This window comes from Bombina bombina, chromosome 5 (assembly GCF_027579735.1).
Source record: "Bombina bombina isolate aBomBom1 chromosome 5, aBomBom1.pri, whole genome shotgun sequence".
Taxonomy (NCBI): Eukaryota; Metazoa; Chordata; class Amphibia; order Anura; family Bombinatoridae; genus Bombina; species Bombina bombina.
In genome coordinates this window covers 1,077,062,771-1,077,089,442 of record NC_069503.1, presented here as the reverse complement: position 1 = coordinate 1,077,089,442, position 26,672 = coordinate 1,077,062,771, and the positions used below count along the sequence as shown (strand labels likewise).

Here is a 26,672-nt window from a genome sequence, read left to right as displayed (position 1 = left end):
GTCTGTAGAACTATGACAGCAGTTTTGCCAGAATGCTTTTGTGCACTAGATGGCAGTAGAGTTTGCACAATTTATAACATTTGTTTAAAGCATTCTGTTGCCATTTAGTGCTCCAGACACGTGCACAATCCTGAGCATACCTACCTGATTTTCAACTACGGAAACCAAAAGAACAAAATAAAAGTTTTTTTATTTATGTTTATAATATTCACTCTTTGAATAATGAAAAGGGAAAAAAGTATTTTATGTCCCTTTAGGAATAAAAAATAGATAGATCCTGACAGTGGCTGTGAAACAATTTATTTTAAATGTATGCAATTCAAAAACAAAGCAATACTTATTTTTATACAAATGGATGGAATTGTTGCATTAATCCTAATAAATTACTCCCACGTCTATTAAAAAAATATCTTCAAAATATTTTGCAGAAAAATCAAAACTGGTTTGGACCAATATTTATTGTATTAATCAAGAACATTATCTTGTGGTGAAACATTTTATTTAGTGAATTTATTTACTGAGTCTTTTTTACAGGCAAAAAGCAAAATGAAAAGGGTGAAAACAATATACGACTGTCAAGCAGACAATGATGATGAACTTACATTCATCGAGGGTGAAGTTATTATAGTTACCGGTGAAGAGGACCAGGAGTGGTGGGTCTGTATCAGATCATCAGTTACTTTGTCATTTTTGCACTATTTTTTTTTATTATTAGTTCGGGTAAATATGAGTTCACATTGTTCATCAGTACATAAGTTCAGTGTAAGAGGGGTTTTGTTTTTATTACATTTTGAAACAAATAACTTATCTCACATGAAAACTGGCCATAAAAGTGATATAATTTTCATAAGAAAATAGAAAAGGAAAAAAAATGATAAAAAGGAGGAGAGTAAAGAATGTAACATAGAAAAAGAATAACGGAAACTTGCAACATATTTGCCACATACGTTTTCAATGACCAGGTAAGAGAATAGAAAAGATCATTAACAAAAAAGTGCTGATGAGAAAAAATTAGAAAGCATAAACCATGGAGAGCACAGCATAATATTGCTAAAAGACTTTAAACACTAAAAACATTTTATAAGCATAGCATTGAGGTTATTTCCTGCCGTCTTCTAGTCATGGGTGCTGCCATGTTGTAACCTATCTTTCACTACATTCGGTTTGCACATGTGCAGTAACTCTCCTTCAGATAGCTACAGTGTAACCTCGGCTCCAACATGGCCGCACCCATGATTAGAGGGAGGTGCATGAAATGTTTTTAGTGTTTAATATCCCTTTAAGTTTATAGAAAGAACTTTTAGTGAGTAAGAAAACGGTGAGGTCGCTCCTCTATAATCATGAAAATACTAACTGAATCAGATCCATGAGTGAGTAATATGTAGCATAATAGCTATAGATTAGCACTGTTCCTATAGATTTCTAGGTTACAAAATAATTCTAGTTTCCCCACTTTACTAGATTTCTCTACTTTAACATGGAATTCATCATAATTTGAAGTACAGTGTAAGAGTTTAATTAGTTTTTTTAGTACAATAAAAGTGTAGATGAATGTGTTTATCCTGCAGGGGAGAATGTTGTCTCTAATAGGAGAGCAGTTTTAGTGGCCCAGCTAGAGTTTCTTTGTAAAGTCATTGTTTAACCCTTTGTCTGGGTGCCAGAATTATGCTGAGATGAGAAATGAAAGCATCAGTGTAGCTTGCACAGAACAGGAACTGTATCTTGCTTTATCTGCGTTACACAGATGAATCACTTGGCACATGCTGTGGAGATAAGGACGGGCCAGTGACTGTGATGTGTGTTATAGAGGAGCACTGACTTTTGCCTAAAAATATCCACACTAAAGGGACATGGAAGTCAGAATAAGACTCGTATGATTCTAATAGAGCCTAGATGTGCACATATCTTGAAAATCATATGTATAACATTGTATGCAGACACAGGTTAAAGGGGCACACAAGTTAAAAGTAAGCTTTCTTGATTCAGGTAGAGCATACAATTACAAGAAAACTTTCACTTTACTTCTATTATCAATAGTACTGTGTTCTTTTGGTAACCTTTGTTGAAAAGCATACCTAGGTAGGCTCAAGGGTGTGCATGTCTTTAGCAACAAATGGTAGTACTATGTGCAACATTGTAGAACACTGCTACTGTATAAGTCTTCAAGACACATGTACACTCCTGAACATATCCATGTATGCTCTTCAACAAAGGATTTTAAGGGAACAAGATAAAGTTGTTTTTTTTAAGGACATGCTCTATCTGAATCATGACCATTTTAATTTTATTTTTTCATGTTCCTTTAACTGCACTGATCCATTAACCTATGAAATGTAACATTGTTTTCTGGTTCTTCATGTCTAATTCAGTCTTTTTCTGTTTTCGGCAGATTGGGCACATTGAAGGATTTCCGGACCGAAAAGGAGTATTCCCGGTCTCCTTTGTTCACATTTTATCAGATTAGAACTTTTATGCATTGATCATCCACGCAAGATGGACTTCTTAGCAAACTTGCTTCTGCAGTTTTGCATCTATGTATATATGCTGCTGTTAAAAGTCATTCAATACATTCATTACTATGTGATGAACTCTGTATGTATTGTAGATGTTACTATGTTTTTCTGCCCTCGTCAGTATTACAGTAGCTGTCGAGACCTTGGAATCAGACACGTCTCTTGAGACCTGCTGAAGCTATCCATAGAATCCAGCACTTACATCGTCTCTTCAACCACTTGTTGTCCAACCAGCATTCCAAGTATTGCCTGTCTTGTTCAACACTATATGCTACACTTTCTGTCCCAGATGTCATCTCATCAGACATTATCATCACAAAGGTGGATAATATTTTTAAATATACCACCTAGACCTATACAAAAAAAAGTGTGAACAGAACAAATAGAGCTAGGTATTTATTATAGAAAAAGCTAATTCATAGTAGTTTTTAACAAAGTTCAAATATTGTTCGTATTTATGTGCCCCGTAATTGTTTGTTCAACTTCTAAGTAACATTCATTCTGTTACTTGGCTACACGTAGTAAAAGAAAATATATTTCTATCTAAAAAGCTTCTTTTATTAGAAGTATATACATATATAAATATATATACATATATATAAAAATGACATTTCCGGTTAATTTCATCGGACTTAATGACTGCTAAACAATATTAGTGGGTTTACATTATGCATGCATTTCTAAATACAATTCCAGCATACTTGAAACCTGCCTTTAAAACAGGAATATAATTGTAGTTCTCTTTTTTTGTTTGGGCCAAGGTGTTATGTAACTGATTGCAACTAGGGAAGGTATTTTTCCATTTGAATGGTTATGTGAAATAGACAACAGTATTACTTACCAATAACATGGATCAAATCTGGGAGGCTTTTTATAGGCCTTGTGGAAATAAATATCTCTAGTACTAAAGCCTATGTATATTTTTTGTTATGTTTATTTTATTTTTTTTGTATAATTTAAACTGTATCATAAATTATTCATAGATTCAAAATAATTCTGACATTTATGTACATACTTAGGTAAACAGAAGCTTATTGAATGCTAAATATGGAGGTAAATGGGCATAACCAACGTGGGAAGTCAGAGGTTCTTTTAGCCTTGTCAAAGGGACTTTCTAGTGTAAAAATAAAATGTTTATAAACAAATTCCCTTCTTTAAAGGGACACTAAACCCTATATACATGCCGCTCTAATTATGGGTGCCGCCATTTTGGAACTTAGGTTGCACTGCAGGTATCTAAAGAAGAGTTAAAGGGACAGTCTACACCAGAATTTTTATTGTTTTAAAAGATAGATAATCCCTTTATTACCCATTTCCCAGTTTTGCATAACCAACAGTTATAATAATATACTTTTAACCTCTGTGATTATCTTGTATCTAAGCCTCTGCAAACTGCCCCCTTATTTCAGTTCTTTTGATAGACTTGCAGTCTAGCCAATCAGTGCCTGCTCCCAGATAACTTCTCGTGCACGAGCACAGTGTTATCTATATGAAATACGTGAACTAACACCCTCTTGTGGTGAAAAACTGTTACAATGCATTCTGAAAGAGGTGGGCTTCAAGGTCTAAGAAATTAGCATATGAACCTCCTAGGTTAAGCTTTCAACTAAGAATACCAAGAGAACAAAGCAAAATTGGTGATAAAAGTAAATTGGAAAATTGTTTAAAATTACATGCTCTATCTGAATCATGAAAGTTTATTTTGGCCTAGACTGTCCCTTTAATGCATATGTGCAGACACATTTGCAACTGAATGTAGTAAGCTAGAGTTTACTCTGAAAAAAGGTTAAATACATAGTTACAGCTGCACTATCTAAATACCACCTTTCTGCCTGAGATGAGTATACAGCCAATGATAGGAGCATACTCAGGTATGCTTGATTCTCTTCTGCTCAAGCGCTATCACCATCTGGCATAAATTCCAAATACAAAAACAACAATCATATTTAAAGTGCAAAGTTGAAATTATTCTCAAAGTGCAAAATACAGTTGATTTTTTAATTTTTTTTGTGAGCCTCTCAGCCTCAGCAAGAGGGCTGGACAAGGGTGTTCATTGGATGCGTCTGATCTCTCTCAGTCATCATTGTATTCTCCCCCTGCAGACATTACTGAATTATCTCGCCAATTGTAAGCTGTTGAGCCTGTTCCAAAATAGACAATATACTTATTATAGCAATAGAAAAACACATATATGTCAAACAAGAAGAAAAACAAGTTAAAGGAATAGTAAACCCAATGTTCTCTTTCATGATTCAGATAAAGCATGCAATTTTAAGCAACTTTCTAATTTACTCCTATTATGATTTTTTCTTCCTTTTCTTGGTATCTTTATTTAAAAAGCAGAAATGTGATGTTTAAGAGCCGGCCCATTTTTGGTTCAGAACCTGGGTTGCACTTGCTTATTGGCGGCTAAATGTAACTAACCAATCAGCAAGTGCAACCCAGGTTCTGAACCAAAAATGGGCCGTCTCTTAAACATACATTTTTGCTTTTTAAATAAAGATACCAAGAGAAGGAAGAAAATGTGATACTAGTAGTAAATTAGAAAGATGCTTAAAATTGCATGCTCTAGCTGAATCATGAAAGAAAAAAAATTGGGTTTACTATCCCTTTAAAAGTACACTGAAAACATTGCAATTTGATTTATATTTGCTTAAAAAAATATTAATGCCGTGTGCTCCCCTTATACCTTTGCTCTCCCCTTTGTGTTTCTGCATTCCAGAAAGCTTCATTACTTTCTATGGGAGGCAGCTTGTAACCAGTACCGTCGCTGGGCCCTCATTTGCCAACCACCATTTTGCCTGACTCCGCCCACTAAGTGCGCTGACTCCACCCACAACATGTCCTACCCTGCTCACTGACCTCCTTCCAAAGTTTTGGGTATCGGGCCCATAACGAGAGAAGGAAATTGGTTTAAAAATAAAATACTCATTTTGTTTTCACACTAGAATGTACTTTTAATGATATTCAGAACAATTGTTACTGTGTGATCTGTAGTAGCTTTGTAAGCAATAGGAAAAATACCAGTGACCATTTTGTATAAAAACATTCCCTTCTCTTGTTGACTATGTATGAAACCAAATACAACATATTCATTCCAGCTACAGTTTTTTTTACCTTCCTTTGCACTTCTCAAATTTTGTTTTACTGATTTATTCTGTAAAACCTAATACATATTTTAATGTTATTATTTCGGGTTTTTTAGCACTTGCATATTTAAGTTAAACTTTATTTATAATTCTTAGAATAAACTTTAAAATTATTTTGACTTCATTAGGTGAACGGCGGTTTTCTTATTTTCATAGACAAGTAAACATAGCCAGTCTGTTGTACTTTACACGAGAAGATTGCTTTTTTTTTCTTTCTTATAGTCACAGCACATGAAACCGGAGTTGGCAGTTGTGTTAATAAACCATCAACAGAAGCTTTAAATAAGCAAGAAACCCCTCCCACTTCCCACTACTTTAAGTTCGTTGAAAGTTTCCCCTTGAAGAAGGCTGCTTTCTCCCTGGTTTCTCTCTATGCATTGCAGTTAGCTCAGTTCATTTTTTTTGCTCCTTCTCTGTTCCATTCAGACCCCTGCATACTCTACATTTAAAAGATCTCCCCTTTCTTGCTCCTTCAAAAAGACAGTCATTATAGTATAACAGTTTTTTATTGTTTAAACAGATAGATAATCCCTTTATTACCCATTCCCCAGTTTTGCATAACCAAAACTGTTATATTAATATACTTTTTACCTCTGTGATTATCTAAGCCTCTGCAGACTGCCCCCCCCCCTTATTTCAGTTTTTTTTTTTTTTTTTTTTTTTACAAACATTGATTTTAGCCAATCAGTGCAGACTCATAAATAACTCCATGGGAGTGAGTACAATGTGTATATATATATATATATATATATATATATACAGTATATATGGCACACATGAACTTGCCCCCTCTACTGGTGAAAAACTGTCAAAATGCACTGAGATAAAAGGCGGCCTACAAGGGCTTAGAAATTAGCATATGATCCTACTAGGTTTACCTTTCAACAAAGAATGCCAAGAGAATAAAGCAAATTTGATGATAAAAGTAAATTGGAAAGTTGTTGCCCTATCTGAATCATAAAAGTTTAATTTTTACTAGACTGTCCCTTTAACATTGAATACAGTGCACAGAGTTTTCTCACGGTTGGGACCAGTTAAAAGGATTGGTCCTTTGCACCCTCTGTTTCTGAAGCAGAAGAACATTATTACATTATTAGGGGGACTTTAACATTTTAGCCACCAGAGGGACAAAATAAGTGCATTTAATTCAGCTGAAAGTCAGCATTTTCCCCACAGCCTGCACACTGCTGACCTGTGTATAGCACCAAGTTTCCATGCAGCAAGTCCACATGTCTCCCATCTTATGTAGAGGTTCACTAGATACTATCCATGTTTCTTTCTGACAGTAACAGAACAGAAGCAGATTATTAAGTCAAGCACTGCATTCACAGAGCAACAACTGCCTTTTTTTCTATTTTTACATTGGATTGTTGATTAAAATTGCATTTTGGAAAAAAAAAGAAAATATAATTTATATCTTAGCTGATAAATTCCTTTTCTCTTGTAAGGTGTATCCAGTCCACGGGTTCATCCATTACTTGTGGGATATTCTCCTTCCCAACAGGAAGTTGCAAGAGGACACCCACAGCAGAGCTGTCTATATAGCTCCTCCCCTAACCCCCACCTCCAGTCATTCTCTTGCAACTCTCGACAAGAAAGGAAGTTTCAAGAGATATGTGGTGACTTAGTGTAGTTTTACCTTCAATCAAGAGTTTGTTATTTTTAAACGGTACCGGCGTTGTACTGTTTTACTCTCAGGCAGAAATTAGAAGAAGAGTTCTGCCTGGAGATTTGATGATCTTAGCTGTTTGTAACTAAGGTCCACTGCTGTTCTCACACATAACTGAAGAATATGGGACAACTTCAGTTGGGGGAACGGCCTGCAGATTACCTGCTTTGAGGTATGTTCAGTATTTTTATTTCTAGAGAGATGAAATGAGTTCTAGAAAATGCTGACAGAGCCTTGTGTACTGAGGTAAGCCTGATGCAGTGATTTAACAGCGACTGGGATCATGCTTACAGAACAGGGTAATACTCATGTTAATGCTTATATTACTTAGGGACAAAACGTTTACATGATTTTAAAAATAGGACGTTTTTTCTCTGAGGGAGATAACTCTTTTTTTGGGGCCTAGTTTCCACATGGCTAATCAGATACTCCTAGGAGTACTTTCTTAAGGCCCCTCTGGCATACAGTACATGGTGGGAGGGGCCTATTTTAGAGCTCTAAATGCGCAGTTTTTATTCAGACTGAGACATCCAGCTTCCCTAGAGGAGTCCTCTGACACCTGAGGACCATTACAAGGGGTTTATTTCTGCACAGAATCGTATTTGAGGGCAGGTAGGAGCCCCAGCAGAGCTGTGGCAGGGTGCTCAACTGTCTTTTAACGTTTTTTAACATTTTTTCAATCCGGTTTGGGGCCTAAGGGGTTAATCATCCATTTGCAAGTGGGTGCAATGCTGCTTTAGTCCCTTACACACACTGTAAAAATTTCAAAGACTTTGCTATATTTGTTCACTGTTTTGCAGTTTAAGTGTTAGTTTTTTTCTCTTAAAGGCACAGTAACGTTTTTGTTTAATTGCTGTTTTAATGCCTGTGTCCGATATTCCCTCACAATACTCAGAAGCCGAGGCAGGTGAGCTTCTATCTGTGGGTGACATTTCAGACTCAGGGAAGGCGTTACTTCAGTCTGATTCTGAAATGACAGCGTTTAAATTTAAGCTTGAACACCTCCGCTTATTGCTTAGGGAGGTTTTAGCGACTCTAGATGACTGTGACCCCATTGTGGTTCCAGAGAAATTGTGTAAAATGGACAGTGCCTGTTTACACTGATGTTTTTCCAGTCCCTAAGAGGTTTTCGGAAATTATTACTAAGGAATGGGATAGACCAGGTGTGCCGTTCTCACCCCCTCCTGCTTTCAAAAAGATGTTTCCTATAGATGCCGCCATGCGGGACTCGTGGCAGACGGTCCCTAAGGTGGAGGGAGCAGTCTCTACCCTAGCTAAGCGTACAACTATCCCCGTCGAGGACAGTTGTGCTTTCCTAGATCCTATGGATAAAAAATTGGAGGGCCTCCTTAAGAAAATTTTATACATCAAGGATTTATCATCCAGCCTCTTGCATGCATAGCCCCAGTTACTGCTGCAGCGGCTTTTTGGTTTGAGTCTCTTGAGGAGGCTCTGCAGGTAGAGACCCCGTTAGACAATATTCTAGACAGGATTAAAGCTCTTAAGTTAGCTAATTCCTTTATTTCTGACGCTGTTTTTCAGTTAACCAAACTAACGGCTAAGAATTCAGGTCTTGCCATTTTGGCGCGTAGGGCGCTATGGCTTAAGTCCTGGTCAGCAGACGTTACTTCAAAGTCTAAACTTTTTAACATCCCCTTCAAGGGACAGACCCTATTCGGGCCTGGTCTGAAGGAGATCATTTCTGATATTACTGGAGGAAAAGGCCAAGCCCTTCCTCAGGATAGGTCCAATAAGTTAAGGACCAAACAGAATAATTTTCGTTCCTTTCGAAACTTCAAGAGTGGCGCAGCTTCATCTTCCTCTAATGCAAAACAAGAGGGAAATTTCGCCCAGTCCAAACCAGTCTGGAGACCTAACCAGGCTTGGAACAAGGGGAAGCAGGCCAAGAAACCTGCGGCTGCCTCTAAGACAGCATGAAGGAGTAGCCCCCGATCCGAGACCAGATCTAGTGGGGGGCAGACTTTCTCTCTTCGCCCAGGCTTGGGCAAGAGACGTCCAGGATCCCTGGGCGCTAGAGATTGTTTCCCAGGGATATCTTCTGGAATTCAAAGGGTCATCTCCAAAGGGGAGATTTCTTCTCTCACAACTATCTGTAAACCAGATAAAAAGAGAGGCATTCTTACGTTGCGTTCAAGACCTACTGGTTATGGGAGTGATCCACCCAGTTCCAAGAGAGGAACAGGGGCTGGGTTTCTATTCAAACCTGTTTATAGTTCCCAAAAAAGAGGTAACTTTCAGACCTATCTTGGATCTCAAGATCCTAAACAAATTTCTCAGGGTCCCATCCTTCAAGATGGAGATAATCTGAACCATCCTCCCTGTGATCCAGGAGGGTCAATATATGACTACAGTGGACTTAAAGGATGCTTATCTCCACATTCCGATTCACAGAGATCATCATCAGTTCCTCAGGTTCGCCTTCCTAGACAGGCATTACCAGTTTGTGGCTCTTCCCTTCGGTTAGCCACGGCACCAAGAATCTTTACGAAGGTTCTAGGGTTCCTTCTGGCGGTTCTAAGGCCGCGGGGCATAGCGGTAGCCCCTTACCTAGACGACATCCTGATTCAGGCGTCGACTTTTCAAATCGCCAAGTCCCATACGGACATTGTTCTGGCCTTTCTGAGGTCTCATGGGTGGAAAGTGAACATAGAAAAGAGTTCTCTCTCTCTTCTCACAAGAGTTTCCTTCCTAGGAACTCTAATAGATTCAGTAGAAATTAAAAAATTTCTGACAGAGGTCAGGATATCAAAGCTTCTAACCTCTTGCCGTGCTCTTCATTTCACTTCTCGGCCATCAGTGGCTCAGTGTATGGAAATGATTGGCCTAATGGTAGCGGCAATGGACATAGTTCCGTTTGCCTGCCTACATCTCAGACCACTGCAGCTTTTTTTTTTTTTATAATTCTTTTTATTGATTTATCAATTCTTATTATACAAAGAAAAACAAGGCTGAAATGTACAAATATAAACAAAACAGTAAAAAAAAAAAAATAAAAAAAAAAACACAATAATATAGGAGCAGTAAACCGAAACATTCAATAACACAGGCTCCATTTTCTGGTATTTCTTATATCAAAAACATGTTCACTCTGTATCACCAAATAATACATATACCGTTGCATTATATATCATCAGCCTGTTTTTTTTTTTTTTTTTTCTTTTTCTGCCCTCTCATCTACCTTCACTTTAAATTAAACATTACACCTGCAATATCAGAGTGTACAAAAAAAAAAAAAGGGAAAAAAAGCCCCTACAACCCCCCTCCACGTGCCCCACAGACAAGATGATACCTTGCACCCACTTCCCAGCCAAGATACAACTACAAATATATGCCCGATTATGCCGCCGAGACTAACCAGGATGCCGGGAATTTCCCTAATAACACTAATTCAGCAAAGCAGGCCGTTGATCGCACCGGGGCGAGAATCTGCCTTTGTATCCGAAGCGGATATGACAAGATAATTGGTAACCATCCCTGCAAGAACTCCTTGGTTCTCTTCTCAGATGCTTCCAATAGATGATATGATTCAAATATAATTTGACCTTGGATTTCTTTAAAAGACCTCTCAAGGCTCGGTGCTCTCTTCGATTTCCAATTTAATAAGACAAGATGACGCACGGCTAAGATAATCGTATTCAAGATACAAGTTAATGGCCCCAAGTTTCTGTGTGTTTCTGTGATTAGTAAAATCACATCTTGGAGTGTGAAAACAAAATTTACCCCATACAATGTATTAAACCAGCGACCCAGTTTACACCACAACTGATTAATTTTGGGACAGGACCAAAACATATGAAATAAATCAGCCCTAGAATTTGAGCATCTGGGACAGTTATTTGTTCCAATATCAGAAAATTTTTGTAGTTTCAGGGGATGCAAATAAAAATTATTCAAAAGCTTCGTGTGCGATTCCTTCCAGGACATCGAGACCCTACATTTATATGCCATGTTACAACTCTGAATGATCCTCTCCTCGGTAATATCAGTGATAACCGGAAGCAACCAATTACTTATATTGTGCAGATACTTATCACTTTGTTTAGAAAGCATAATATCATACATTAAAGAGATAGAGGAGCTTCCCATATTAAATTTCTTAATTAAAGCTCTAATGAGGGACCATTCTAGTGGCACACTATTCTCCCAGTTTTGTTCACGCATGAAATGGCGAATCTGAAAGTATGCAAATAAATCGGACCTCGGAAGCTCATAAGTTTGAAACAAAGACTCAGCAGACTGGATCAGATTATCGGCCCCCAATAATTGCTTAACCAACAACAAGCCTTTATTTCCCCATGCTTTAAACACCTTATGATATAAACCCGGGATGAAGTTCGGGTTACCCTGAATCGGAAGGTATTCTGAGACAGAGGGATCTACTCCAAGACAAATACAAAACTTCCGCCACGCAACTACGACATTTTTAAAAGATATCATTCTACTAATGTTAGAGGGCAACTGTTTTGTATTACAATGTCAAAATAGTGCAATACATCCAGCAGCAATACTCACAGGTCAGAGCTTCAAGGAGTCACTACAAAACTCCCCAACAATAGTAAAAAAATGTAAAAATGAAGCTCTCCAAAATGCCAAAGTTTCAGTGCTTTATTTTAGAAAGTGCAGAGTCAAACAGCCACGACGTTTCGGGGAGCTATGCCCCTTAATCATGTGGTCACCACATGATTAAGGGGCATAGCTCCCCGAAACGTCGTGGCTGTTTGACTCTGCACTTTCTAAAATAAAGCACTGAAACTTTGGCATTTTGGAGAGCTTCATTTTTACATTTTTTTTTGTATTACAATGTAACAGTGCTCTAAGCGAAAATGGGCGGGTATAAAAGGCTTCCTCTTGACTAACTGCTAACCTGTCGGAATCCGCTACCCAATCCAAGGCGAATTTCACCTGGGCCGCCGTGTTATAAAGCCTAACATCGGGCAGGGCCAACCCGGCGCAGTTTGATTTCTGCATAAGCTTAGCTAATGCTATCCTGGGTCTCTTATCTTTCCAGATAAATCTGGAAAAACAACTATATAAATTCCTAATATCTGCATTGGAAATGAAGAGAGGCAGATTCTGAAGCACATACAGAAGACGGGGAAAAACAATCGTTTTTATTAAATTTACCTTTGCCGAAATTGATAAGGGAAATGAGGCCCATAATTGAAGATCTATTTTAATTTTTTTCAGCAAAGGGACAACATTCGCACTATACCATAATTTCGGATTTTTATGCAACTCCAGTCCCAGATAATTAATTGCGTTAACAGCTTTAAAAGGGAATTTTCCCGGGCGACGTGAGTTATTACCCATATACATGAGTTCACTCTTCTCCAGATTCACCCGATAACCGGAGAAGGAACTAAACTGTGCCAGGAGTTGGAGAATAACTGGGATCGATTGCAAAGGCTTATCTACAAAAATCAACATATCATCCGCATAGAGGAGAGTTTTTAAACGGTGGGGACCCAGAGAAATACCTGTTAAAACCTCACGGAATCTAACTGCTAAGGGTTCTAAGGCCACGTTAAACAAGAGGGGGGATAATGGACACGCCTGCCTGGTGCCACGCTGTAAAACAATCCCCTGTGAACGTATCCCATTAACCAAAAGAAAAGAAATCGGTTTGCAGTAAATCTTATGAATGAAGAGATTAAAGTTACCAGAAAAGCCGAATTTCTGCAGTGAGCAGAATAAATGATCCCAGACAATAGAGTCAAAAGCCTTGACAGCGTCAAGGGTTAAGACTGCTGAATCACGAATTCCGTCATTACTAGGCTCTGGTACCAAGTTCGACATAAAATCTAAGAACGTAATAACCTTACGTATATTCCGCGACGAGTTTCTAGAGGTCATAAAGCCAGTCTGATCCTGATGGATCAGAACCTGCAGACAACGGTTCAATCTGGAGGCAATAATACTAGCAAGAAGCTTGTAATCAGTATTAAGTACTGATATTGGCCTGTATGAGGCCATATCCTCAGGATTTTTATTTTTTTTCGCAATGAGTGAAATATTCGCTGCCGCAAAATTATCAGAAATCCCATTGTCCGAAAGATAATAATTGTTGAATATAGCCTCTAATGGTGATAGCAGTTCTTCCTTTAATAATTTATAAAATTCGGCCGGAAGCCCATCAGGGCCAGCGGCTTTATTAAGCTTAAGATTATCAATACCAATCTCCTCACGCGATATCGGCTGATTCAGCATAGCCAACTCTTCTGCTTGTATCTTTGGAATACTTATTACAGACCAGAAAGACTCTAGGCTGCCACGGTCAAAGGTGACGGCCGAATATAGTTCTAGATAATACCTGTAAAATTCCTGAGCAATCTCTGCTGGCTTAAAAAACCTGTCCTCGCCCTTTTTTATTACTGCAATATAATTTCTCTTTTTTCTATTCTTAACCAAGCGAGATAGATGCTTCGCCGAACACCCGTGAAAACTCCTATATTTAAGGTTCAGTCTAGCATCTTCCTCCAAAGATTTCTGTTTTATAAAAATCTCTCTCTCCTTTCTGGCCTCAAGATACACTGCCCAGTTCCTTACAGAGGGATCCGACTGAATATCCCTGTACGCTGCTCTAATTCTTGTAACAAGGGAACTCCCCTGTTCCTTAATTTTTTTTGAGCGCATACTCATATAAGCTATAATTTTGCCTCGGATCACAGCTTTAGCCGCCTCCCAATAAACCTCCGTTTTATAACTGTAATTCGCGTTAAATGCTACATACTCCTGCCAGATAGTCTTAATCCAAGATAAGAAGCTCGGGTTAGTGTATAAGAAGCGAGGGAAACCAAAGACCTGTGTTGGTAACCGTACCTCATTCGTGTCGAGAATAGATAAAGAAATTATAGCGTGATCTGATATCTGGAATTCCCCAATTCCGGATTTAAACTGGAAAACTGTCAATGCTTCAGAAATTAAAAAAAAATCTATCCTCGAGAAAGTCCTGCACGACTTAGATTCACATGTATATGCTCTAGCTAACAGGTTTTGTAGACGCCAGATATCTGTCGATGACAACTTACTACAAAAATTTTTAAAGTATTTAGCTTGATACTTGTATTTAACATAATTCTTTTTTGAAAAACGGTCCAATTCCGGACACAAAGTAACATTGAAATCCCCACAAATAATTAAATTCTCCCTTTGAAAGGGAAAAATTATATTTTGAATCCGGTCCCAAAATTTTACTGAAAATTTATTGGGGGCATAAATATTACAGAATATGTATTTAACAGAATTTATCAACACCTGTAGTAACATATATCGAGCCGAAGAGTCATACTCCACTTTGATGATTTGATAATCCAAATCTTTATGCAATAGGACCGCAACTCCTCGTTTTTTAGATGGAGAAGATGAGGCTAATACCTCGCCAACCCATTTCATTTTAAGCTTTACAGCTTCTATTGCGTCTAAGTGTGTCTCTTGTAAACAGACGACATCTGGATTTTCTGCAGCCAGTGTTTTGATAACCAATTTGCGCTTTGCGGGAGAGGATATCCCCCCCACATTCCATGAAAGAATTCTACAGCCCACCGCTATACTTTAATCTAACACGCATACCAAACCCTATAGAAGACATGTAACTGGCGATATCAACCAACAAAAACAGAAGAAAAAAAAAATGAAGGGGGGGCACGGGAGGGAGGAAAGAGAGCGAAAAAAAAAAAAAAAAATAGAACCCAAAATATTTGCTCATTTTCAGAGATTTTCGTAGAACAAATTTAGCATATACATGTTTCTCATACAACATTGAAAAAAAGAAAAGAAAAAATAATTAAAAATAAATCAAAATCAAAAAGTAAACCACAAACCAGAAAAATCAAAAACTTTCCTGAGAGAATATATGGACCTAAACTGGCCTACAAACAAAACCTAGCTTCATAACAAGCCCAGAGCTAGGACTCAAGAGTTCTCAGAAATTCTTTAACCTCAGCAACTTCATTAAATGTAAATTTGGCTCCCTTATTTTCCACTATAATTTTGGCCGGATAAAATAAACTAGCTTTAATACCTTTAGAAATCAATTGCGAACAGTACGGGGCCATAAGTCTTCTACGAGCGGAGGTCTCCGCCGAGAAGTCCTGGAACAGCAAAATCTTGCTGTTCCCAAATTCTAATGAACCAGCTTTCTTCGCTAACTTTAGGATCTCAAGCTTATCCTGAAATTTTAATAACTTAAAAATACACATCCTGGGTTTACCCAGACCACTAGCTGAATCCCTTCTGGGACCCACTCTGTGGGCTCTCTCTATTGCTAGAGGGAGAGACTGAGGTGTAAAACCAATGGCATGGGGGAGAGTGGAGGAAGTGAATTTAACAAGATCATCAAATTCAGGCAATTCAGGGAGTCCTATAACCCTGATGTTGTTGCGCCTGGAGCGATCCTCAAGATCCTCCAGGCGCGACTGCATGCTATTGAGTTTGACTTCCTGGGCCTGGATAATAGCCCCTTGGGCTGTCAGCCTGTCTTCAGTAGCAGAAATTCTATTTTCTGCTTCTCCAATTCTCTGCGAAAATTTTTTGACTTCTACTGAGAGTGTAACTAACTCTGAGGCAATACCTCCCAAATCTTTTTTAATACCCTCAAACTGGGGAGAGAAGATTGCTGTAAGTTGAGTAATCAAAACCTGGGTATCAATTACTGTAGGTGCACTTTCTACGGATATATCTACACTTGTGTCGCCACATTTAGAGTTTTTTTTATCCCTAGATTTAACAGGCATTTTAGGTGTATTGTTGTTACCGTGAGTTATAAATTTTTCTATGAATAGTGACAAGTGAAAAATAATAACAAAAACAAATACTGTGCACAATAAACAAAATATAGGTCCCCTCTATGGGGGAGAACAATAGTGGAACCAAACTTGGTAAAAAAAAAAAAAACCAAACACACAAAAATTTGTCTCTTTTTTTTTTTTTTTTTTCCTCCCCCCCCCCCCCTCCCTTCTCTCTACTATTTCTTTATTTTCCTTCCCTTAACTTAAGTGCACACTTACATTAATGCTTGTGCGTGAATATAATATATATGGTGGGAATTAAACAAAAATCCCCTGAAAAAATTATACTATATAGACTTTCAAAATGGAGCCTAATACCAATAAACAGTGTTAGTATATAAAAAAAAAACAAAAAAAAAAACGTGTCTTGAGGAAAAACCTATAAACAAATGCCTGTACTTTTATAAATAAAAAAAAATAAAAAAAATAAAAATAACACACCCCTTTATATTCTTATGTGAATGACAAAATAAGCACCTATGTAGAAAATCATTGCCCTGTTATACCTTCCAGCATAACACACAGAATGTAAAGTATTATGTTGATATAAGACCCAGGGTGACAGTCCCCACTCTGCCTAAGCCCCAAGCAGAGTCCTTTAAGAGTTCATAGGGCCCAGTAGACTTCGCGGCCTTGAATCATACAGCTTCACTTCTGAGAAAATTAAGGAATCCCTAAAAGGAGAAATGTTAGTTCTTGATATGGCCACCTCTAGGCTTTTTATATCCCAGGGACCAGGAACCGTGAAGGAGACTATATCCTGGGATGCTTGTAGAGTACCTAAGGAGCTAGGCTGAGCCTGAGAGAGATTGACATCAAACCGGGGGAGCTCCTACCCGGAGGAGCAATACAGATAAAACATAAAGTACCTGAATTGAAGCACCCCGGTGCCTTATCTCAAGTCCGGTCTAATGGCTGGCCAGTGGCAGATGCAGGGCCGGTTATGACAGCGACCTCTCCTTAAGTAGCCAGAGGGGATGTAAGCTCCGGGGACCTCTGCAGAATCCAATGCGGCACACCGTCCTCCAGTAGTAGGCCCGCTTCTATCCCCGGCACAGCTTCCTCTACAGTGGGACAAATCACCAGGGCTGTCCCTCCCGGGCTGACTACTGACAGGGCCAATTCACCTGTCACTCACGGAGGCTATTGGCAAATGCGAGGCCAGTTATGACCGCGACCTCTCCTTGTGTAGCCAGAGGGGATGCAGGCTCCGAAGACCCCTGCAGATTCCAATGCGGCACACCCGCCTCCAGCAGCAGGCCCGCTTCTGTCCCCGGCACAGCTTCCTCTATAGTGGGACAAGACTCCAGGGCTGTCCCTCCCGGGCTGACTGCTGACAGGGCCGATTCACCTGTCACTCACGGAGACTTACTCCACCTCCTCAGGCTTTCTGCTCCGCTCCTCCACCAGCCCCACAGAGGGGCCGCGAGACCGGCGATTCACTCCGGCAAGAAAAATAGAGGCAGGTTAGTGCTAACTCCTTGGCAGTTCCGATAATTCTGGCAACAGTTTGTATAAAAATAGATGCGGATTTACCGCTGCTAATTCAGCAATAGAGGTTTCCCTTGAGCTTGCGGTGTCGTGTCAAGCTATAGCCCAAGCCCAAACAGGTACAGTGGGCAAACAGTGAAGGCTGTGATGGCTGCTGTCGGCTCAGACGCCGAGTCGGAGCACCTGTCTTGTTGCTCCGCCTTCTCACCGGAAACCTTTTCCCGAACAACTTGTGATATCTACTCAATGACTTCAGCATCTTACATAGATGTAGCAAAAACTGCTCTTGATGTTAGTTTTATTCAGCAAAGAAAAAGTGGTTCCCTCATTTTAATAGAAAATCTGATATGCGAATCAGGAATCTGGCTCTGATCACTACCAAAAGTGAGTGCACCCACTCTTTTGATTAATATTTGGTTAATATGCTTAAAATAGGTGAGCATTGGATTTTTTTACAATTTGGAAATCAGACCACTGCAGCTTTGCATGTTCAACCAGTGGAATGGGGACTACACATATTTGTCTCCTCTGTTAGATATGGATCGAGAGACCAGGGATTCTCTTCTCTGGTGGTTATCTCGGTCCATCTGGCCAGGGGAATGAGTTTCTGCAGGCCAGAGTGGACTATAGTGACGAAAGATGCCAGCCTTATGGGCTGGGGTGCAGTCTGGAACTCCCTGAAGGCTCAGGGTTCATGGACTCAGGAGGAAGCCCTCCTTCCGATAAACATTCTGGAACTAAGAGCGATATTCAATGCTCTTCAGGCTTGGCCTCAACTACCTGTGGCCAAGTTCATCAGATTTCAGTTGGACAATATCACGACTGTAGCCTATATCAACCATCAGGGGGGAACGAGCAGTCCCCTGGCCATGATGGAGGTTTCCAAGATAATTCTATGGGCAGAGATTCACTCTTGCCATCTCTCAGCTATCCATATCCCAGGAGTAGAGAACTGGAAGGCGGATTTTCTAAGTCGGCAGACTTTTCATCCGGGGGAGTGGGAGCTCCATCCGGAGGTATTTGCCCAGCTGATTCATCTATGGGGCAAACCAGAACTGGATCTGATGGTGTCTAGTCAGAACCCCAAGCTTCCTCGTTACGGGTCAAGGGATCACCAGGCAACGCTGATAGATGCTCTAGCAGTGCCCTGGTCCTTCAGCCTGGCTTATGTGTTTCCACCATTTCCTCTCCTCCCTCGTCTGATTGCCAAGATCAAGCAGGAGAGAGCTTCAGTGATTTTGATAGCACCTGCGTGGCCACGCAGGACTTGGTATGCAGATCTGGTGGACATGTCATCCTTCCCACCATGGACTCTGCCGCTAAGGCAGGACCTTCTACTCCAAGGTCCATTCAAACATCCAAATCTAGTTTCTCTGCGTCTGACTGCTTGGAGATTGAACGCTTGATTTTATTAAAGCCTGGTTTCTCCGAGTCGGTCATTGATACCTTGATTCAGGCTCGAAAGCCTGTTACCAGGAAAATCTATCATAAGATATGGTGTAAATATCTTCATTGGTGTGAATCCAAGGGTTACTCGTGGAGTAAGGTCAGGATTCCTAGGATACTATCTTTTCTCCAAGATGGATTGGAAAAGGGATTATCGGCTAGTTCCTTAAAGAGACAGATTTCTGCTCTGTCTATTCTTTTACACAAGCACCTGGCTGATGTTCCAGATGTTCAGGCGTTCTGTCAGGCTTTGGTTAGAATCAAGGCCTGTGTTTAAACCTGTTGCTCCGCCATGGAGTTTAAATTTAGTTCTTAATGTTCTTCAAGGGGTTCCGTTTGAACCCTTGCATTCCATAGATATCAAGCTGTTATCTTGGAAAGTTCTGTTTTTAGTAGCTATCTCTTTGGCTCAAAGAGTTTCAGAGTTATCTGCCTTGCAGTGCGATTCCCCTTATCTGATCTTCCATGCAGATAAGGTAGTTTTGCGTACCAAACCTGGGTTTCTTCCTAAGGTAGTATCTAATAGGAATATCAATCAGGAAATTGTTGTTCTGTCACCGTGTCCTAATCCTTCTTCAAGGAAGGAACGTCTGTTACACAATCTTGACATGGTTCGTGCTTTAAAGTTTTATTTGCAAGCTACTAAGGATTTCCGTCAAACATCTGCATTGTTTGTTGTCTACTCTGGAAAAAGGAGAGGCCAAAAGGCTTCAGCAACTTCTCTTTCTTTTTGGCTAAGAAGCATAATCCGTTTGGCTTATGAGACTGCTGGCCAGCAGCCTCCTGAAAGAATTACAGCTCATTCTACTAGAGCGGTAGCTTCCACATGGGCCTTTAAAAATGAGGCTTCTGTTGAACAGATTTGTAAGGCGGCAACTTGGTCTTCGCTTCATACTTTTTCCAAATTTTACAAATTTGATACTTTTGCTTCTTCGGAGGCCATTTTTGGGAGAAAGGTCTTACAGGCAGTGGTGCCTTCCGTTTAAGTACCTGCCTTGTCCCTCCCTTCATCCGTGTCCTAAAGCTTTGGTATTGGTATCCCACAAGTAATGGATGAACCCGTGGACTGGATACACCTTACAAGAGAAAACAAAATTTATGCTTACCTGATAAATTTCTTTCTTTTGTGGTGTATCCATTCGACGGCCCGCTCTGTCACTTTAAGGCAGGTGTTTTTTATTTTTAAACTACAGTCACCACTGCACCCTATAGTTTCTCCTTTTTTCTTGCTTGACTTCGGTCGAATGACTGGGGGTGGCAGTTAGGGGAGGAGCTATATAGACAGCTCTGCTGTGGGTGTCCTCTTGCAACTTCCTGTTGGGAAGGAGAATATCCCACAAGTAATGGATGAACCCGTGGACTGAATACACCACAAGAGAAAGAAATTTATCAGGTAAGCATAAATTTTGTTTCTTTCATGGTGATAAGAGTCCACGATCCATTACTCCTAGGAGTAACCTTTTCTGCCACTAGGAGGGGGCAAAGATTCCAAAACTTCAGAGCTTTATATAAACCCTCCCACCTCTATGGTAATCAGTCTGACGTTTAGCCAAGCTGACGGAGGTAAGAATGAAATAGAGCAAAATAATTAGAGGAAATGGGAAAAAACGGATGTGCCAAAAATAATTCAAAAAAATCAGGTAAGATATAAATTATGTTTTCTTTTATATAGGTGATAAGCGTCTATGATCCATTGTTCCTGGGAATTAATACCCAAGCTGTGGCAGAGGCCACAAGTAATGGAAAAAAATAGGGAGAGATTAAGCATCACCATAAGAAAAAAAAACAGCAAACTGAGTCCTAGACTGCCTGAAACACTTGCCTACCAAAAGCAGCTTCAGATGAAGCAAAAACATGAAAAAGGTAGAATTTGGAAAATGTATGCAAGGATGACCAAGTAGCTGCCTTGCAAATTTGTTCCACAGAAGCCTCATTCTTGAATGCCCAGGAAGCGGCTACAGAGCGAGTAGAATGAGCCGTAATATGCTTAGGAGAAGTCTGACCTCCTACAAAAAAAAGCCATATGGATTAAAAGCTTAAAAGCCAGAGCAACAGAAGACACCTTCTGCCCTTTAAAAGCCCTGACAACATCCAAAATATGAAGAAGTCTCTCTAAAGAAGTCTTTGGATCAGGATAAAGAGTAGGCACCACCATTTCCTTACTAATGTGGCAGAAGAAACAACCTTGGGTAAAAAATCTAAAGAAGTCCTCAAGACAGCTTTATCCTTATAAAAAAATAAGATTAGGAGGATCACAAATAGATCAGACAATTCAGATACTCTTCTAGCAGAGTAAATAGCCAAAAGGAACAAGCTTTCCAAGAAATAAGCTTAATATCCACCTTATGCATAGATTCAAAAGGACGAGATTGTAAAAAACCTCTAGAACCAAATTAAGATTTAAAGGAGGAGAAATATGTTTACTCACAGGCTTTATTCTAGATAATACCTGAACAAAACTATGCACATCAGGAAGATAAGCAATTTTTTTATGGAAACGAACAGAGAGGGGCGAAATCCTAGCCTTTCAAGGACCTGGCAGAAAAACCTTCCAGCAAACCATCCTGAAGAAATTCAAGAATTCTGGGAATCCTAAAAGAATGCCAAGAATAATTATGATCAGAACATCAAAAAATAAAAGCTTTCCAAACTTTGTAATAGATCTGTCTGGACACATGTATCCTAGCCTGAACAAGAGAATTAACAACAGACTCAGAGAAACCTCTCCGACGAAGAAATATCAGTTAATCTTCCAAGCCATCAAGCTTAGAGATTTAAAATCTTGATGCAAAACGAGGCTTTGAAACAAAATTTCTTCTAGACATCTGAACTAGATCTGCGAACCAAACTCATCTAAGCCTCTTTGGAGCTATGAGAAACACTGATGCATTCTCTAGCATGATCTTGATTATTACCCTGAGAAACAATACTAGAGGAGGAAACACATAAGCCAGCTAAAATGACCAAGGTATCCTCAGAGAATCTGTTTCCAGAGCCCTTGGATCTCATGACCTAGAGAAATACTGAGAAAGTTTGTTGTTCAACCTGGAAGCCATGAGATCTATCTCTGGCATTCCCCAAAAACTCCAATCAGAGTTATGAAATATTAATGGGCAACTTCACTTCCCAAGATACCCAAACTTCCTGAGCAAGGCAAAAACCCAATCCTGTACCCCAGCTGTATCTGGCGAAATAACAGTCCACAGTAGACAAGCAAAGCTTGCTCCCTGATAAATTTGCTGGGGAACTAACCACCATGAGAGCGACTGCATTGCTAGAGGCCTCAGAGAAATTATTTGTGGAAACTGGGGTAGATCCCTGTTCCACTGATTCATCATACAAAGCTGAAGGGGCCTCCTATGCAGCAAGGCATAAAGCACTGTATCTAATGCTGCCACCATTAAACCTATTACTTCCATACAGGAAGCTACTGAGGGAAAAAGGCTGAGTCTGAAGATTCAGACAGGCAGACATTAATTTTGACATCCTTGTCTCTGTTAAAAACAGTCTCATAGAGACTGAATCTATTTGAAATACCAGAAAAGTTACCTTTGTCTGAGGAATAAAAAAAAAACTATTTGGAAAATGTACTTTCCTGCCATGGGGCTGAAGAAATGACAACAGTAGGTTGACATGAGATTCTTGGTGCAGTTGCTAGACCAAATGTCGGTAAGTGAGTCGGTAAGCTAACCTCTCACTGCCGAGTCAGCTGGATGTAGGGTCATTGCACCCTGGGAGAGTAACTATCACACCATTTAGGATTCTTTAACAGTGTGCCATGGGAGAGTTTCACTCCAGAGGAGCTAAGGTAGGAGAGGTACTGGTTCGAAAATAATCCATCTCTTCAGTTTCTGCAGCCAGTGTTCTCTGTCCTACCAAGGCAAGTAGGGCATCCAGGTGGGAACTTCTTCTTTTCAGTAACTGTGTCACTGGTGATGACATTATTGACCACTGGGTCTTTCACTCTCTCACTCCGGCCCCTATCCTTAAGCAGTTGTCAGCTAGCTTGCTAGCATTTGATGTAGGGCATGCTTGCTCCATCTGCTCGGTAGCAGTGAATACTATTTTTGCAGTCTCCCATTCATCTTGCTGTGGGATAGTAGTAGCAGCATGTTTTACTGGTACGTGATCTGGGCAGAGGTGGAAGTAGTTTTGCAAAATGATCTTCCAATAAATCATATACAGCCTCTTCAAACGTTTGTAAGTTCATTGCCATGCTGGATCTGTGCTTAGAAGATATCAGTGTTAATGCACTGTATACCGGGTGGGTGGGGGTTGAGTACCTCTCACTAAAAGAGTTTGCCTTAGGCCTCAATGCTCCAGATCGGCTATCAGAGATAGAAATCCCAATAATAGCATATCCGTAGAATCAGCTTGTTTTGCAGGTTTAGAATATCAAGTGGGAGTAAGGAGATGGACTTCCATTTCACTGATAATAGGCAGGTTATCTGTGATCTAAACAAAGGAAAAGCACTAATGGCACTACTAGTGGTATAGTCAGGAATTTTCTATTTATTTATAAAATATTTTACCAGGAAGGATACATTGAGATTTCTCTCGTTTTCAAGTATGTCCTGGGTCCACAAAACATTTCATTGATACAATAGGGTACAATAAAATACAAAAACAATAATAATACACAATGTAACATAGATCAGGTAGAAAATTTATAATCAACCATGACAGGTGCATTCTGTTTTGAGATATGTAGAGAGGAATCTCTTAAAGGATTTTAGGCTTGGGGAAGGTTTTAAAGTGTGCGGGAGATCGTTCCATAATTGTGGTGCTCTGTAGGAAAAGGAGGATTGAGCTGCTTTCTTTTTGTATTGAGGCAAACTAAATAATGTGCTGGTACTGAATCAGAGGTTATAGGAGGTGCGAACAGTCGGGGAGAGCATTCTGCTCAGGTAGGGTGGAAGCTTCCCCGAAAAGCTCTTAAACACAAGGCAGGAAAGATGGAGGGTGCGTCTAGATTCCAGCGACAGCCAGTTTACTTCTTTTAGCATGGGTCCTGTAGTTACATTGTAGCACAAAGTGGCAGAACGAGCTATACAATGTATTAAGTTTATTAAGGTGAGTTTGCGGTGCAGGTGCATATACTACGTCCCCATAATCCATGATTGGCATCAGCATTTTTCCCAGTAACTTAAATTTCTTATTGTACTATTAGATTTTTGTACGAGAGTTATAAATTTTGGGGTGGCGGTGCTGTGTACTGAGTAGAGAAATCTTTATTTAATCAGTCCTGGACTGATGGTTTGTACACAATTAAAGGAGCACTCACATTCCTTATGGGCTAATTAAGTATAGAGTAATGAGATAGTAACAGAGATACGCTGTTTAAAATATAACCTTTATTAATATGAGTAAAAAATGTAAAACACACACACTTAAAAACACAAATAAGTTAAAGCTGGTAAGTAAATCATGTGTTAATTGTCCGTAAGCTTAACAAGGGTGATTTTGAAAAATACACAAATCAATACAGACCTAGGCTGTGGATTTTAAACCATGGCTTGTAAATAAATGGGGTTCTAAGCAAGTCTGCTCGTTAGTGAAATCAGGAATAGGCACAGACAAAGGCTGTGGTGGACATTTTCCAAAGTACAGCCCTCCTCTGGCTATACCCATGTGCCAGTGTCACTACTGTGTCATTCTATAGTGCTGGGTGTTATTATACTGATGCAGATACCACTGTAATGTTTCTGAAAAGACTTAACTTGTATTGGATCTCAACTGCCAGAGTTGTAGATAGATTTTGTGTGTACCACTCTGGATAACGGACTATTGTATCGGCATAGGCTGTGATATAACAGAGTGAATTTCTCAGATGACTTAAATGAGTCAAAATAAGGTGAAATATGGCTACTGTAATATTGTAGCAATATTAGGTAAATTAAGTAGAGAGAGTAACCAAATTAATGGCTTCCCTTAAGTAGTTAAAGACACAATGTACAGTTCCTTTGTTATTCTCTAAACAGCAAGTGTCTCAGTGTGGTCTTTCCTTCAGCAGCACCTAACAGGCTTTAGAAATGCTAGGCGAGTAGCGAGGAGACAGAGCGCTGATCTCTGCAGCGGCTGACAGGGGCGTGACTGATTCTGAAGGAGTTCCCCAGCCAATGACGTCACTTCGGTTCCGTAGCGGTACAGAGAAGACGGCTTACTGATATTCCTTAGCCGCTATAGTGATAACGGTCAGTGTGGCAATAAAGTAGGGAAAGTGCTCGTATGTTCAGCAGTGAACTGATGGAACTTACTTTGTTGATTATTTCCCAGGCGGTGTTACAGTATCCACAAGTTGTAAGTGAAGCGTGAAGTTGTTATGATCCCTGGATGGGAGAGTTTAAACAGGCACTAACAAACCTTGCAGTGGAGTTGGTACACAATCCCAGCGAGGGTGTATTAAGAGAAGAGCTGTAGTAAAGTTAGAGGTACAATAGCGTAGATCAGGGAAGGTCCTTTTAGAGACCAGCTGCAACTGGTATTTATAATCCAATATAACGTTTTTCTCCTGAAACTAATCTCTTGCTATACCGGCACAATAAACCACAGTGCAGAGAGCTTAGCTAATCTGAACACAATTACTAAGCACTTGTTTGGGGTGGAGACAAGCCTTAAATACAGGTGAATAGAGGTGAGCTGCAGTAGCAGGGAAAACCAGGAGTGGAATCCTCACAGATCCCCCCCTCACGCAAGCCGACCACGGCTGGATGCTTCGGTCTATGTGGATAACGTCTGTGGAAACGTGCAATAAGTTGTCCAGCATCTATGTGGGTATGGGGTTCCCAAGAGTCCTCATCAGGAGAAAATCCCTTCCACCTCACAAGGTACTGAAGTTCACCATTCGAATACCTCGAATCTAGAAGATCCTGAACTTCATAGACTTGAGAGTCCAGTCGTACTGGGTCAGAAGGAAGGAGAGGTATAGGAGGAATTTGACCAATATAAGGCTTAAGCAATGATACATGGAACGTTGGGTGGATTACCAAGGAATCCGGCAGATCGAGTGTGACAGCATTTTCGTTTATGATACGAATAATCTTGAAGGGACCAATAAACAAACTGGCCAGTTTTTTCTTGGGTAGGTGTAATTTAATGTTTTTTGTTGACAACCACACCAAGTCTCCTACTTTATACTTAGGGGCGGCTCTCCGTCGTAAGTCATAATACTTTTTCTGGGTCGCTTGTGCATGCTGAATATTTGTTCTTATATGCTGGAAGTTTTCAGCCAAACTTTGTATCAATTCATCAACACAAGGTGTATTTTCGGAGGAAGAATGTTGGATACTGAATTTAGGATTGAAGGCGTAATTTGCGAAGAAATGGGAGTAATTTGTGGTACTATTAATAGTGTTGTTGGAGAGGAAGGCTGACCATCTGTTTTGGTGGTAAGAACAGTAACAACGTAGATATTGTTCAAGCCATTGATTCAGTCTTTCCGTTTGGCCGTTCGTCTGGGGGTGGAAAGCTGTGCTTAGTCAATTTGAAGGGTTTTCGTGAGTGCTTTCCAGAAGTTTGAAGTGAACTGACCTCCTCTGTCAGTGGTTAAGACTGTTGGTAAACCATGGTATCTAACAACGTTGTTTAGAAACAAATG

At 39.8% G+C, this 26,672-nt stretch overlaps 1 protein-coding gene across 4 annotated transcripts in view; it reads left to right on the top strand.

Annotated features, from left to right (window-relative positions):
• Positions 1 to 3,422, top strand: part of ASAP1 (ArfGAP with SH3 domain, ankyrin repeat and PH domain 1) — a 722,698-nt gene extending 719,276 nt beyond the window's left edge. For all 4 annotated transcript variants that reach the window (XM_053715362.1, XM_053715363.1, XM_053715364.1 and 1 more), the window contains 2 exons: positions 535 to 657; positions 2,390 to 3,422. In XM_053715362.1, the coding sequence (XP_053571337.1) occupies positions 535 to 657; positions 2,390 to 2,464 (198 nt within the window). In that variant the 3' untranslated portion in view covers positions 2,465 to 3,422. The remainder of the gene's footprint in view (positions 1 to 534; positions 658 to 2,389) is intronic.
• The last annotated feature ends 23,250 nt before the right edge of the window (positions 3,423 to 26,672 follow it).